Here is a 15,804-nt window from a genome sequence, read left to right as displayed (position 1 = left end):
AAAAATCCATAAACTAATAATCTTAATATTTTGAGTTAAAATGTAGTGTCGGCCTAATTTAATTTATTATTTGATCCATTGATAGAGATGTCGTCTAATACCATATAATACTTTGGCTAGGCCGAGTATTTGGAGAGGCTTTATTAGAAGGCAAGTGATGACTATAAATGTGAAAAAACCCATAAAGTTACAGTTTTAAAATTTTGGATTGAGATAAGATGTCAGTCTATTTATAATTTGTCATTTGACCAATTGATGGAGATATTCTTTATCGATATTTTTGAGCCTCTATACCATTCTTAACACAGACTATTTTGAAAGAAAAAAAAGACTGTTAGAGAGATTGTAGTATGTAAATTTGTGCATTGATAATTTATTGATGTGATCTTATAAATTTTTGCTTGCATAAAATATTGCAAATTGATTAAAAGTGAATATTAGACACCAAATAGAAAATGAAGAAGGAGAATTATGCATTTTCCATTGAGGGGTGTGCAAATAGCTAAATATAATAAGGGAAATGTAACTCTCCTATTTTTGGAGAAAGAAAACTTCTCCTGCACATCCATTAAAACTTGTGCCAGCCTTTCTTTAAAAAAAAAAAAAAACTCCACATGTTGTCTCAGCTTTTCTTCATAAGTTCCATATAATAATTCATGGGAAATACACTTCTGCTGGATAAGTGTATTTCTTCTGTCGTGTCACTTCGAATTTCATGTTTTCATTTTTTTTATTTCTGTTGAAAAATTTCAATCTCTCCTACGACAGAAAAGATGTTAAGCCCATAATTTATATAACAAGAATTTTTAAGTCGACCGATAAAAAAAATTAAATTTAAAGTTGCATGAGAGAGCATCACTATAGTATTCAATCTAGTGGATCCACACCTACAGGAGAGGCTTGATATATGTAGGGTTATATTTATTTCATTTTACATGAGAAAAATAATTTTTCTACACACATAAAAGAGGAGTGGGTCCCACCTTTCTTTTTTTTCTCTCATCTTATCTGTGGATCTCACTTGTAATTTTATTTCTACAACATAAGGTAACAACTTTCTTACAACATAAGAAAAGTATTTCTCATATATGTATATGGAAAAGAATATTGTAAGAACCAAGTTGTGTTACTATCACGTTACTACCAATCAATCTCACCGTTAGATCGATTATGTTGATCCAATGATTATATTTATTTCCATCTTTGTATGGTCATGATTTCTCAAATTTAATATTTTATATTTATTTTCACCTTTGTATGTTATAATTTCTCATATTTAATGCTTTCACTTTAAATATGGAGAATCATAACTATACAAAGATGGAAAGAAATACAACCGTTGGATCAACGTAATCGATCTAACGGTGAGATTGATTGGTAATAACATGGTAGTAACATAACTTGGTTGTTACAATATCCTTCCCCTATGTATATATACATATAATGTGAAAAATATATATTTTTTAAAAATATAACTTTGTATCATTTTAGATTCTAACCGTTGATTTTCGTCAATTAACTTAGAATTTATTGGATTTTATTAATTAATAATTTGACCCAATAAATCCTAACCGTTGATTGACGAAAATAAACGGTTAAAATATAAAATGACACAAAATTATATATTTTAATAAGACATATTTTTCGCACATATAATAACATGAAAATTTGTTATTAATATGAACTTAGTTGTATATATTTTGTAGTCAAATAATTACACAGCTAGCATTAAAATTATTATTTTCTACTAAGAGACAGTGGCATAGTAAACTTGTACCAAAAACCACACGCACTCTTTTAGCAATTGTCCGTGCTTCGATATAATTTCTTCCCAAACAATACATTGCCCCAATACTTGCCGCGTTAATCACTGTCAAGTCAATGTCCAAAGCCAAAAAAATTCCACACACATTTTACAAATAAAAAACACCGAAACAACTCATCAATTTTTGTTTTTTCTTTCTTTCTTGTTTCCTTTCAAAACCATTACATATATCACCGCCCTTCACCCCAAACCCAACACACTTACAAACTTAGCGATATACACTATTCATTGTTACACACATACTGACATACACACATATAAATATATATATATATATATATATATATATATATATATATATATATATATTTCTGTGCACAACTTCTTCTGCCATATATGGGGTTAAGTTCACGCACGCTAGAGATCACAGTTATATCTGGCGAAAACCTTAGTGTTACGGAGGACGCGTACGTCGTCGTTCGGGCTGAGTCCATCAAAAGCTGCACAACGAAAATGGCAAAAAAAAGTGACGGCAATAATAAAAATTCGAGTTTCATTTCGTGGAACGAGAAGTTCTTGTTGGACATGTCCTTGCATGCAAGGTCCATCACGTTCGAGGTGCAATGCAAGAAGTTCAAGGGTGCTCGACCTCTTGGGGTGGCCAGAATCGCTGTTTCTGATTTTCTAGGAGGCGATGTGCCGGAAAATTGCTTGCAGGTGTTGAGTTACGGGTTGAGGGACTGGGAAGGGAGACGAAACGGGGTTATTCATTTTTCGGTGAGGGTGGCGGCGGTTTCCGCCGTGGAACCGGTGAAGGGAATGGTGGCATGTAATAAGGATGCCGGCGATCAGTTGATGGGAATCAATGTTGGTGACAAGAACTGTAACGGAGTTGTTGTTGGTGTTCCGTTTTGGTGGAACTACCCTAACATTATTTGAAGATCTACTTTGCTTTTTTTTATTATTATTAATTATTTGATTTTTTATATATTAATTAAAGAACAGTAGTCCCTTCAAGTGTATTCAATTCTTTAAATTTGAATATATATATTTTATGGAATAAGATATTCTTATTACCAAATAATATTATTATTAATGTCACTATCATATTTTGACTGTTAATTTTCATTAATTAAGGGTTATTATCAAATTCATTAATTAATTATTAATTTATAATAAATAATAATTGTTAATTGATGAAAATTAATAATTGAAATATAATAATAATATTGATAGTAATATTATTTGGTAGGAACATTATTTTTTTTATTTTATAATTAGTGATCATCTCCTTCAAAATTTACAGAATCTTTGAATTGTGATGTTATTTTTTGTTATATAAATAGCCGCACACTTTAAAGAAATATATATATATATATATCATAATTTTGCCTCTTCAAAAAAAATTGCACCACACCATTTTGAGGAGTGCAAAAAGTCAAATTTAATTAATTCACATGTACCTTGTGATAAAGGTTCATTCAATTTCAGTTTTGTACGTTTACTTGTGATACAGATCACTTTGGTAAAAGAAAGTATTAATAATAAGAATTAATATTCATCATCATCAAATTATGTTATTTTAATTAAAAGTACTGTATTTTATGATGAAAGAAACAAAATTTATAAAGAGAGAAAATGAAAAAAAAAATTAATTAAAATAATTGTGCTTTAAAAAATAAATATTTTCTCCTTAATTAATATGAGCCTCCGCATAAGTGGCAAGAACTCTCTTCTGCAGAACATTTAAGCGATAAAATAAAATAAAATATATATAAAAGAAAGAAAGTATTAATAAAGATTAACACCAAAATTATAAAGTTACACACACATTCAAAAGCCCATGTTCACAAGCGGTCACGCTTTGCTGTTAAAATGTTATTTAAAGTTACATAACGATTGTCATTTTCGTCGTTCAAATTTATCAAAATGTATGTTACAACGCATTTATAAGACAAGAAAGAAGTTTCAATGAGAATCCATCAACATACTTCAAGTTGCGTGGTTGTGGCACTTGGCAGGCATTTAGAAAGCGCGTACGAGGTGATAATTGATAAAGAACTAAAATTAATTCTCCTTTACTTTTTCCCAACGTTATGCTACAGGTATCGGAATGAATTCCCTTCGTAGCACATTCTGATACCTTAACGTTACTCTAAAACTGAAAGTTCCATCCTGCACTCGTCAAAATTGCAAAAGGAATATATATATATTTCAAAAAATATAATCTGATCATAATTACTAAAATAACATTTAATGTTCATGTTCCAATGCTTATGTTGTAAATTCTTATGTTGATATTTAATGATTTTCTCATCTTACGCAAGAAGATTTATCGCCTATTTGGAGTTCAAGACCTTTATTTTGGCACAGAGTTCATGGTCTTCTTAAGAGTGTGAGCTCAAAGTGACGATATAATATTGCAAACCCAAAACATCAGTCATCAGCCTTACTGCTTAAAATATGAGAAGGGTACAAGGAAAGTTTAAGATTATATTTTATTTTTATTTTAATTTTTATCTCTTATCGAGATTCTCATATAATGAGGATAAGAGTGATATATAGGTAAAGGTAACAAGAAAAAAAAAGTAAATAAAAAAACTTATCCCTTTATTTTAAGAGAAATAGTTTTCTCATTTTACATCAGAAAAATTTCTCATGTTACACTCACAATTTAAAGATGGGACCTATCTTGATTTTTTTGTTTTGGGACCTATCTTGATTTTTTTGTTTTTGTACTTTTTTTGGACTCTACGTACTCATGTATTGTGTGTGTAACATGATTCTCATATAAAATGAGAAAATTAATCCCCTTATTTTAATCCCTTAAATCGTTTCTGAAAGAAGAAATAGGATCCATATACTCTTTTCTTCTCTCTCAAGACCTAGCTCGGAAGATCTATCCATCCCGTAATCACTGTTTATAAGAAAATTATTGTAGTAGTTTAAAACGAAGAGATTCAACGCTAGAGCTAGAAGGGCATTTTAATTTGTGCGTTTATCCTACAAGAAATATATTATTTGTGTTGATAAACGTTAATATACCAAATCACAATTAATAGTACTATACGTTTCCGTCGATCCAATTATTTCTGCACGAGCAAGTAAAACTTACTTGTTACCGGTTAGTAGGTACAATCAATTTTGCTATTGACGTGTGCCTAATGACTCAGCAGGGTTAGCAGTTATATATACACTCAACTTTCTACATTTTTCAATTGACGTTTAGTCGATGATTTCCACCTAATAGTTTCTCTGCAAAGCTATGAGTAATTTTCACCAATATCTTTCATTTTAGCTTGGCACATAAGAAATTAACAATTTATTTACTCCAAACTTAAACTAAAAAGTCACACACATATAAATAATAATAAAAAAACTCTGTTACGTTGAGGAAAAAGTTCACGATTCAATTTTTGTTTTCCAACACTATTGAACTCGGTCTATAAAGCAAAGCCAGCTGATATAGTATTATCTATTATAAATTTAATTTTTTGGGTTAAATTGATTTTTTACATAATTAATTTTACTCTCGTCTAAGAATTTTTTTTTCTTTTATATAAATCTATTACCTCTCTCTAATTTACAAGTCATTAAAAAATTGTAACAGTATTAATAACATGCAAAAGTGGGGAGAGTGACCATTTTGTCACGTTTGGACAAAAAAATTACCAGACTGCCACGCCAACAGTAATTTTTGTCAAAATGACACGCGGCATAATTCCCTACTCAGTGTAGTGAAATATGCCACGTCAGAACCAAAAATGCCACATGTCAAATTTTGCAAAATTAGCTACCCTATGTAGCGAATTTTGCAAAATTTGACCTGTGGCATTTTTGGTTCTGTTCGTTCTGACGTGACAAATTTCGCTACACTGTGTAGCGAATTACTTGCATGCATAATTCGCTACACTATGTAACGAATTATACCGCGCGACATTTTGGTAAAATTTACTGTTGACGTGGCGGTCTGATAAATTTTTTTGTCTAAACGTGGCACTTTGGTCACTTGTTCCGCAAAAGTGTTATTAATTAGAAAAAAAAATTAAATTATATTGGTAGTGTTTTTTTGTCGTCAAATAATTACACAACATTCATATTATTTTCTGGTAAGAGATAGTGCCATCAAACTTGTCGCACCAAGGCGCACCCGTATTGTCCACGCAAAACATATACATTTAATAATCATTCGGTGTTTCTATCTAATTTCTCAAAGAAATCAACCAAACAGCGTGAGTATACAAACGAGTACGATGCAACAAGGTCAAACTTCAAAGTCAAAAGTCATCAAAAAGAGAGAGGAAAAAACACAGAAACAACTCACGAATTTCGATCTTTCTTTCTTTCTCTCTTCCGCGTTCCCTTCTAAAACCCATTATATATATAACCATGTCTTCTCCCTCACAAACAACCCAAAACAACAATAAACAAACCAAAGAGAGTTGCACACAGTTAGATACATTCATTGTTATATACACACACATATCTTTGTATACAACATTTTCTTCTATGGGGTTAAGCACACGCACGGTAGAGATCACGGTTATATCAGGTGAAAACCTTAATGTGAAGGAGGACGCATACGTCGTCGTTCGAGCCGAGTCCATAAACTTTTGCACCACGAAAATGGCCAAAGATAGTGGCAGCAACAACTCAAGTTTCCTTTCTTGGAACGAAAAAATGTTATTGGACATGCCGGTGCATGCAAGGTCCATCACTTTCGAAGTGCAATGCAAGAAGTCCAACGGGGCTCGACCCGTTGGTGTGGCCAGAATTGCGGTTTCGGATTTTCTCGGCGGCTGCGGTAGTGTGCCGGAAAATTGCATGCAGGTGTTGAGTTATAGGTTAAGGGACTGGGAAGGGAAGCGAAGTGGGGTTATTCATTTCGCTGTAAGGGTGCCAACGTCGGAGGAATACTTAATTTCCACGGAGGAACCGGTTAAGAAAACGGATCGGTTCACCGGAATCCATGTCGGTGACAAGAACTCTAGTGGAGATGCTACGGGTGTTCCATTTTGGTGGAACTACCCTAACATTATTTGAATGTTTACAATTTTTTTTTGTTAATATTCGATTTTTTTGTATTAGTAGGCAAAGAGTGTAGAACGTCAAATTTTAATTCACATATATATTGTGATAAAGGTTCACACAGTTTTGCTAAAAAAATTCAATGCGAACCTTTTTATTTTAGATTTCTTACATGAGTTAAATGCCAACATAGCTAACATATATGATCCTCGTGCAAAAGCTCGTGTTGCAATGCATATATTGCCACGTTTTGCTGTTAAGAAATTCAATAAAGTTACCCTAAGATCCGTTTGTCGTTTCCATCATTCTAAATTTTCGAAGCAAAATAGGTTGAATTTTCTCAGTATGAACATGATGTCAATTTCTTGTTTTGATAACAACCAACTCAATCCAAAATCTTAAAGTGATAGGTGATGATTTTTTTAATATTTTATATTTTATTTTCTAACACATCTCCTCATGCAAGAGTTAGCGTGCATATGGCACAAGCTCAGCACAAGCCCATTAATTCCACCTGAAAATGGGAGGCTGTGAGGATCGAACTCGTAATCTCATGGTCACTCACTGAAGCTCGGATACCGTGTAAAGAACTATTTCAACCAAAAACTTTAAGGTGATAGGTGATGATCTTTTGAATATTTTATATTTTATTCTCTGACATGTTTGGGGGATCCTATAGACAGAAACATCAAATCTGTGTTTCATATCCCTTATGAGTTACGATGCACTTTAAGAAAAAATAAATGAATGAATGAATAATGGAGGAATAAGAATCCTTCAACGTACGCTCAAGTTTGAAGCGTTGTTTGCCGGCAAATAGAAAGCGCGTAAAAGGTGATAAACAACTAATATTGATAAATATCTTAAACAGTCGGTTTGGCTTCTCTTTTACTTTTTCTCAACGTCAGGCTACAGACGAGGGAATCAATTCCCATTGCAGCATACTGTAATCGCTTTTAAAAAGAAGTGAAACCATTTACTGAAAAAAAAAAAAAATGAAACCAAACGCGGAGAATTAGTAAAGGGATTTGTGTTTATAATAAATAATTTTATCTTTTATATAGGAAAAAAATTATTCTCATGTTACATATAAGATAAGTTTTCATTTATACAACTGTACTATATTTTTTATTTCTCTTTTTTTCATTTTTTCAGGTGATGGAGTCCACAAATTTTTTTCTATGACATGAGATAATTTATCTTCTTTAACATGAGATTAATAAAATTCATATATATATATATAAAGTGTGTGAACTTATATTTTCTATTTTTTCTCCTCTTTTTACATAAACTCACATATACTTCACATATTTTTATATATATGTAAGAGATAGAATTATCACTGATAACATGAGAAACAATATTAATCTCATTAATTAAATAGGCCCAGTTTGAAATCTATTTTTAAAAATAGGTTTTGGATTTTCAAAATAAAAAAATTAAAAAAACTTGTTTGATAATGTTTATTTGGTAAAAATAATTCTAAAAATTATAACTATGTACTAGTTTTTAACTATGAAGCACCGACACTTCAAAAATCCCGATGTGTCGTGTTCGACACTCCCCGAATTTCAACACGCATTGTAGAAACTCAAAAAAAAGTTTAAAAGTTACGTTGCGTTTTTAGTTCTAACAATTAAATTCGTTGGATTACTATTACCATTTTATTGAATTTAATATAAATATTTGTGATATTTTATATTTCTTTTCAAAATTAATAGGTATTATAAGTTTAGCTTTATTTTTTGTTAAATTATTGAATATTAAATATAATATACGCAACATAAATTAAAAATATTATTCAATATCAAAACGTGTTCTAACGTGTCGAAATCTAACACTTTTTAGAATTAACGTGTCGTGTCGTATCGTGTCCCGTGTCAGTATCGATCGGTGCTACATAAGTTTTTAGAATCAAATTTAAAGAAATATATGAATTGTTATTGTTTTATATTTTGACTTTTAATTTAGGAAAATCACAAAAAAATACTTGTTCCAGGATAAAACAAACAAAACACAAAGACCCATAGTTATGAAATACTAAACTAATATGAAAAAAGGGAAATATTATTCTCATTTTACATGAGATAATTATCTCATGTTCTCTCACTTCGAAAATCGTATACATTTTCTTTTTTTCTTTTTAATAGTTGGCCCCACTTGAATTATCTCTATAGCATGAGAGAACTACTCTCATGTAACATGAGAGTAATTTCCCCGTAAAAAAAAAATATTACATCCTTGTTTCGTAGTTCTTTACATACATATTGTAGCAAATATCAATTTAGTTTTTATGCCTTACTTGTTTTGGTTAACTATTGGTTATAAATTAAAATTAACACCCCCAAAAAAAACATATTAAACGAAATATTAGTTGCAGAAAAAATAAATACAAAAGCAACAAACTAATTAAACTATAAGATTAATGTTTATCATGTTATAGAAGATAAATTTTATCTCTTATACACATAAAAATATGTAACCCATTTTTTTCCTCTTCTCTTTACATGATCCTTACATGAGTCTCACGCACTTTTACATGTGTATAGAAAAAAAATTAACATTAATTCCTAAAACTATTTGATAAATAATTATAGGTAGGTAATCCTTACACAACAAAGTCTTACACAACAAGCACCAGTGGTCTAGTGGTAGAATAGTACCCTGCCACGGTACAGACCCGGGTTCGATTCCCGGCTGGTGCATACTTACAAGGAGCTATGATGAAAATCGAAAGTGATGGTGGGTCCATCACATTCTCATCCATTCGATGAAAACAAATAAATCTGAGCTTCTTTATTTTTGTTTTTTTTACCCTTTCCTTTTCAGCACTATTACTTAAGTACTAAGCATTGCAATTGCTGCGTGCGTTGCTGTTTTCCATTTGGAAGTTATGAATTCAATCAATAACATATCAAAGGAGTGAAAAATCTGAAGATGTACTTTATATATATTCCCTTACTTACTAGACAAAATTACCCACAAACCTTATTAATATTTCGAGACTAGCTTTATGATGATCATGTAAGAAAAACACAATCATATAAATGTAAACTAACGGTGATAATTTTGTAACTACCTATTTTAATATATATTTTTCTCTTTTCCCTTATCATCATTCATGTATCTTTATATAATTATAACTTTCTCACATAACCATATCATATTTTATTTAATATGAGAAGATGATTCCTATCACATGGGTGACAAATGTAAAGATATCACGTTCGAGCGCAATTTGCAATTAATCAATATAACTAGTTGAATATATATAAGAGAATATCAATCAAATGAGGCTGCATCTTCTTACATCAAACAAGGTTGACACTTTTTTACATTCCCCTTTAATCTGATAAAATTCTAAATAAACCTTACCAATAAAACGTGATTTTAAATTTTATTGAAATTACAAAAATTTTAATTCAAAAAAAAAATCGAAACAAATATATATATATATATATAGGTTGACACTTTTTTATATTCCCCTTTTATCTGATGAAATTCTAAATAAACCTTACCAATAAGAAGTGACTTATCAAATTCATACAATACTTGGTTGAATGTTTTCCGTCACTACTCATAATCTTTATCACTCTGATATGAAAGGCAATGTTTAGAACGGCTTTTTAATGCTTCAATAAATACGCAAGTCCAATTCATCATAGAATTTGACATACTCTGAGTCCACTTTAAGGAATAAACGAACTTGAACTATATAGAAACATGATTACAAGATTGTTGGAACTCATTATCCTTCACAACTAAGGCATAAATCAAATAACAAACCACTACAAAGGGTTACTTTTGTTGCAAGGTGTTAAGGTTTCTATGAGTTGTAGTCACAACTGTGCAGGCTAGACAACAAATCAGGAGAGGCTGGTAGCATTGCTAATGAGGGTATCTACTCATTCAGAACAAATTTCAATGCCTGACAATCAATTTAACACCTTGGTCCTTGCATGCTCGGGAATGAGACGTTGACACAACTCATCAGGTGCATTTGCCAGTTCTGCATTGTTTTTTTATATAAGCTACAGCAACAAAGTACCACATAACCAAAAATGGTAAAGTTCAAAACAATCTTTACCTTGAGCTGTGAAATTGAACAAAAGAGGTAGTTGTTGCCCATTTGGCAAGCATGCCTTTGGGTCCCGCAGACCATCAAAGAAAGGGTGTGCACATGCAGCCAACTATAAATAAGAAAAATTTAGGACAACAGACTAATAAAAGTGCTGAATATTTTCCTAACTTATGTAGTGACTTTAAACATAAATAACAATTATATGTAAGAATAGTCCGTCTTCCTTTTTTGGTGTGTGTGTGCATGCAGACAGAACAGTAGTGTGATTAAATATATAATATGAATATAAATAGTATCATTTTCTAAAGCAAATTAACTTACAGCAGTGCAACGTAGATTTGGTGAATACTGAAGCAGCCTAGACACAAGATCCACTGCTTCAGGTGGCATTCTCTTGTGAAAAACCTGGAAATCATTAATTCAGTTAGATCTGAATGGAAATATTTATCATTTATGAATTACATACAAAATTTTGAGGGAAGTAGCCAAGGAAAGAAATGTTAACCTTGTGCCACGGGTGTGCTTTAATCTGAGGAAACTTAAATTCATTGTAGTTTGGATTCATACACTTTATTTCTTCTCTAGTTGGCGTTCCCAAGACCTAAATTACATATTAAAAAGCTCAATTGAAGGAAAAAGTACACAAATTGCAACTTTGAAGAAGAAGCTCATAAAGCAAAAGGAGTGGGTAGAACACAAGAAATTGTACCTTAATGATCTCCACTAACTGATCAACCCCACTCTCTCCAGGAAACAATGGCTGCAAATAATACAGCATAGATAAATATCAATCTAAATATGTATCTTTTACTTGGACCTAAATAGCAGGCACAATGAAAGGAATAATCTCTTTCTGAGTCAAATGTTTAGAGGAAGATATCTTAAACAACAGCAAGTCATAGCATTTCTGCAATAAATCCATTGCATGTTACTTCATGCTGCAGTACTCCAAGGTCAAAATTTCTCATATCTCAAACCGAAATTACAAAGGTAATATGCTAGCCTATATAACTGCAGGGCTTAGTGACTAAAGTAAAACAAGCAACAAATTTAACATAAATGAATTTTCACCAAAACTGAGCAGCATATTAAATATCAATATCAACCAAGTAAAGGAAAAACCAATCCAGAATTTTCTTACATACAACAAACTTAATGAAAATGTTGAAATTTGAAAACTGACCCTCATTATGAGAGAGAGAGAGAGAGAAGAAATGGAAACAAAATAAAATAGTGCATATCCTCACCTGTCCTAGAAGGAACTCAGCCAAAACACACCCAGCAGACCACATATCAATCGCAGTTGTATATTCAGTTGCCCCAAATATAAGTTCTGGAGCTCTATAATATCGAGAGCAGATATATGATATGTTGGGTTCACCAGGCACCTAAAAATGCAATAATATCATAAGCTTAGATACATACTATCAAAAGATCTTCAAATACAGTAGGAAAAGGAATTTACCAACATCTTTGCACTGCCAAAATCGCATATCTTTAACTGATGTGTCTGGGGATTAACCTATCATATTAATCACATGTGAGTTCAATGCACTTTGATGGAAAAAAGATGAATTCTAAGCAGTATGCTGTTACAAGTTACTCTTAGTCCATTCATTTTTCTATATACAAAAATCTCAATCAAATTTTTCCACATGGTATGAATCACAAATTAAAAAAAATGCAGCACTGTTAACTGTCTAGTGCTTTCCTTCTAAGAAATACATATAGATAATCAACAACTCACAAATGTAACCCCCCACCCACCCCGAAAAATAATAATAAGACATGTCATTATGATCAATTGGCACATCCAAAGTGGTAAGGAAATAACAAAAAATAAGGAAAACAAAAACCATGACTCAGGCTGAACTGTTCAAACTAACCCATACAAATCTTACCAATAGGTTCTGGGGTTTGATGTCACGATGACAGACGCCAATCACTTGATGTAAATAATTCAATGCGCGGCATATCTACAAGTTAAGCATTGCATGACCAATCAATACAAACACAAAAATACCAAGCTCAAAGCAATTAACAAGAACCAAAACTCTAGGGAAATTCATACCAAAATCAAATGTTAATTAACTCACAATTTCTAGACTTACCTGGTATGTATACAGTTGCACATAAATGATAGGCATATGTTGGTGCGCCCTAATATAGTTCTTTGAAACTTTGTAGACAGTTTCGGGTACATACTCCAAAACCAGGTTAAGGTACAACTCATCTTTATCGGTAGTTGAAAAGAAACAGTGCTTTAGTTTAACAACGTTAGGATGGTCAACTGTCCGCATAACCTGGAGTTCCCTATTCTTGTATCTCTTGTCTTGCAGCACCTTCTTTATGGCAACTGCTTCACCAGTTTCAAGGCACTTAGCCTACAAAAAATACAGAATATTGCAAATAAGCAAACAAGAAATTGACAAGCCTGTAGAACACAAAAGCAAAAGACAATTACGTATATAAAAATACCGTAACAAGAACATAAATACCTGGAAAACAACGCCAAAAGAACCAGTACCAACCACACGTTCAGCCATGTATGAGATTGTCTGAGCCAGACAAGATAAAACTATATAAGTTTTAAAAGCTCTAGATTTTGTAACAAACGGTTAATAAGTTTTTTTAATTATCATGTACCATTGCAAACAAAAGTAAGCAAAATCTTTTAAGTAAAGGAACTAATGGAGATGTAGCAATAATAAAGTAATCACCTGCTTTGGTTGTCCATCTCTACCACCAATAGCAGTTGTAATAATGTGACCTGTTTCTGCTCCATTACCACTCACTGTAGTTGCTTCTATATCCTGCATTGAGCAAATTTATTAGTAACAATAAAAAATTAATGGCATTCAAAGACTTTTCAGATTCATAAAATTAAAACATAAAAGTAACTTGTTTTAGGAAATTTTGGTGGGAAAAGAAAGTTGCATGTGGGGTGTACGCAATGAATACGGAATATCTAGAAATGATTTTATATTTATAGATTAACACAGTAATGACTAATGACTAAAATAGGTATGGAATTTAGGTAAGGAAAAAATGAATGACATTAAATACCTTTTCATTAGTGTTTTTGCTTTTCTCTTCTCTAATTTTCATTTCATGTAGTTCTTTCGGAAGTTCATCATAACCGGACTTTTCAGTTCTAGTTGCAGTAGATACATTGGATGTGCCAACTGTAGTTTCTTTTGATGCATCCACATGCTGCTCCTGATCTTTGCTGCCTCTCTCAACAGTAATTCTTTCTTCACTGACTTTCCCTTCAGCATCTTGATCAAACTTAGCTCTTTTTGTGCTAGAATCCCCTCCCTGAAAAGAAACAGTTGAACGTCATTAAAAATAAAAACGTGTTTTATTCCAGGAGTGTTAAATGGAAGTAGGAAAAAAAAATCAAACTCCACAGTCCACACCATCTAACAAATTTCATTGCCGCACTTAGTTAAGTTTATCATATTTAAATCTCACCATAAATAAATTAAGAGCATTATAACAATAACCTGTAGGCAAACAGACAACTAGTACATTGCCCTATTTCACTCAATTTTGGGGATAAATACCAGCAAGAAATGCAACCTGAAATTAAGTTTAATTTGTCACTTAATCTAGGTAAGACCTACTGTAATATAAGCCAAGCTGCCATCATTTTCAACACAGTAAACATACACACAGCTTATACTCTCATCAGATCAAAATCAGTGGACTTCAATCCACAAGTATTTTACATAGAACAACAGCAAATAAACACATACTCAGATTACAAAAAGTTTTGAACAGATCACAGTTCACTATGTAAAAGGGGGAACCATTCACTGTGTGTGAGAATAACAAAAAATTTAGAGGTGAAAAGAATAGCACAAGATCCAATTAAAAATATAATAAAATTCCAGAAAAATATTATAAAAAAGTTTTGACAAGAAGTTTCATTTAGACAAGAGTTCCAGACAAATCCCATAAACCTCAAACAATGAACTTGTTCATTTCTTCCTTCTTTCCCCATCTAGTTTCTTCTTTTTTTTCCCAGCAAACAAACAAACAAACACACTTCTTACACCAAAATAATAATTAAAAAAAAAAAACTTATGTACCCAAAAAAAAAATATCTTACAGGATCTGAAGAAATGGAAGTCCTTCCAGAAGCAATGCTCTTCAGCCGTCGCATCATATTCATGGTTGCTGATTCCCTTCACAACCCAACTGTCCAAACCCTAAATCCCTCACACCCCACCAAAAAAAACCAAAACTTTATCCCAAAAAAAAAAAGAAGGAAATCAAACAGATAGTAGAGAGAGAAGCACAAATTTCTCTCCCCCACCCCAGTTCCCAGCAACAAATAAGAAATAAAAAAAAAATGACACAGCAAAATGGAGAACCAAATCCAACACAATCTTACGAAACCCCTCTCTCTCTAGATTTTCTCTCTCTTCCTCAAAGACAGAGCTTCCCAGGTGGCCTTTTTGTTTTCCTTAATGAAATGTTTTCTGAATTTTCTACGGTCAAACCCAATCATTCCACCTTCAAAATTTGTACCTCAGTCAAACAAAAGATCTTGGCCGTTGGTTGGTCATCGATGAAGGACGAACAGTCCAGATCTTCTGGTTTCTAGATAAAGTGAAGCTTGGGTTTGGTGGGTTGTGGTTATCGAAATGCCCTCCACTTTGTCATTTAATTACAGAAAAGGGATCCTCGATACAGGATTAAACGGAATATCCCATACGGCGGTTATGCTGTGTGATTTAACTTCTAACCTAAACCTAACCAATCGAATTTATTGGGATAACTATATTTTTTTTATTTTATTAGGGTAATAACATATAAAAGGAAACCACATTTTTGTCAATAACCAGAAAAGGTAAAAATGAGAAGAAAGAGAAACACCCCTAAGGAAGGAAATTAAAATCCCTGAAATTTTAATTGCTGAAAT

General features: G+C 32.0%; 3 protein-coding genes and 2 non-coding genes across 5 annotated transcripts; 4 read left to right on the top strand and 1 right to left on the bottom strand.

The window, feature by feature from the left end:
• The first annotated feature begins 2,161 nt into the window (after positions 1-2,161).
• Positions 2,162-2,704, top strand: LOC133286696 (BON1-associated protein 2-like). Its single transcript, XM_061484145.1, has one exon. It carries the CDS (start codon positions 2,162-2,164, stop codon positions 2,702-2,704), a length of 543 nt encoding a protein of 180 aa, XP_061340129.1.
• A 3,514-nt stretch (positions 2,705-6,218) lies between these two features.
• On the top strand, positions 6,219-6,808 carry LOC133286699 (uncharacterized). The gene has a single exon (XM_061484148.1). The coding sequence runs from the start codon at positions 6,275-6,277 to the stop codon at positions 6,806-6,808; it is 534 nt and encodes a 177-aa protein (XP_061340132.1). The 5' UTR covers positions 6,219-6,274.
• Positions 6,809-9,427: 2,619 nt separating this feature from the next.
• TRNAG-GCC (transfer RNA glycine (anticodon GCC)) lies at positions 9,428-9,498 on the top strand. The gene has a single exon. It is a non-coding gene; the product is annotated as a tRNA-Gly (tRNA).
• Positions 9,499-9,508: 10 nt separating this feature from the next.
• Positions 9,509-9,587, top strand: LOC133286757 (small nucleolar RNA snoR114). Its single transcript, XR_009748172.1, has one exon. It is a non-coding gene; the product is annotated as a small nucleolar RNA snoR114 (small nucleolar RNA).
• Positions 9,588-10,453: 866 nt separating this feature from the next.
• LOC133286703 (shaggy-related protein kinase theta-like) lies at positions 10,454-15,308 on the bottom strand. The gene is made up of 13 exons (XM_061484153.1): positions 14,989-15,308; positions 13,941-14,192; positions 13,595-13,687; positions 13,373-13,432; positions 12,986-13,258; positions 12,776-12,850; positions 12,340-12,396; positions 12,122-12,262; positions 11,584-11,634; positions 11,380-11,475; positions 11,196-11,279; positions 10,881-10,983; positions 10,454-10,802 (listed from the first exon to the last, which is right to left on the bottom strand). Exons 1-13 carry the CDS (start codon positions 15,049-15,051, stop codon positions 10,729-10,731), a joined length of 1,422 nt encoding a protein of 473 aa, XP_061340137.1. The 5' UTR covers positions 15,052-15,308; the 3' UTR covers positions 10,454-10,728.
• Positions 15,309-15,804: the final 496 nt, after the last annotated feature.

Source organism: Gastrolobium bilobum, unplaced genomic scaffold, assembly GCF_033153095.1.
Source record: "Gastrolobium bilobum isolate Gb01-03AN ecotype WA unplaced genomic scaffold, APGP_CSIRO_Gbil_v1 utg16848, whole genome shotgun sequence".
Classification (NCBI taxonomy): domain Eukaryota; kingdom Viridiplantae; phylum Streptophyta; class Magnoliopsida; order Fabales; family Fabaceae; genus Gastrolobium; species Gastrolobium bilobum.
Note: the sequence above shows the minus strand (reverse complement) of the source record. Positions and strands in the feature narration are given on the sequence as shown.

What these genes read in the sequence shown, in the direction of transcription:
- LOC133286696 (XM_061484145.1), top strand. Translation starts at nt 2,162, where the DNA reads ATGGGGTTAAGTTCACGCACGCTAGAGATCACAGTTATATCTGGCGAA.
- LOC133286703 (XM_061484153.1), bottom strand. Translation starts at nt 15,051, where the DNA reads ATGAATATGATGCGACGGCTGAAGAGCATTGCTTCTGGAAGGACTTCC. An exon ending in TGCAACTGTATACATACCAG is followed by an intron (nt 12,851 to 12,985) that starts GTAAGTCTAGAA and finishes CTTAACTTGTAG; the next exon opens with ATATGCCGCGCATTGAATTA. An exon ending in AGTTAGTGGAGATCATTAAG is followed by an intron (nt 11,476 to 11,583) that starts GTACAATTTCTT and finishes TATGTAATTTAG; the next exon opens with GTCTTGGGAACGCCAACTAG.
- LOC133286699 (XM_061484148.1), top strand. Translation starts at nt 6,275, where the DNA reads ATGGGGTTAAGCACACGCACGGTAGAGATCACGGTTATATCAGGTGAA.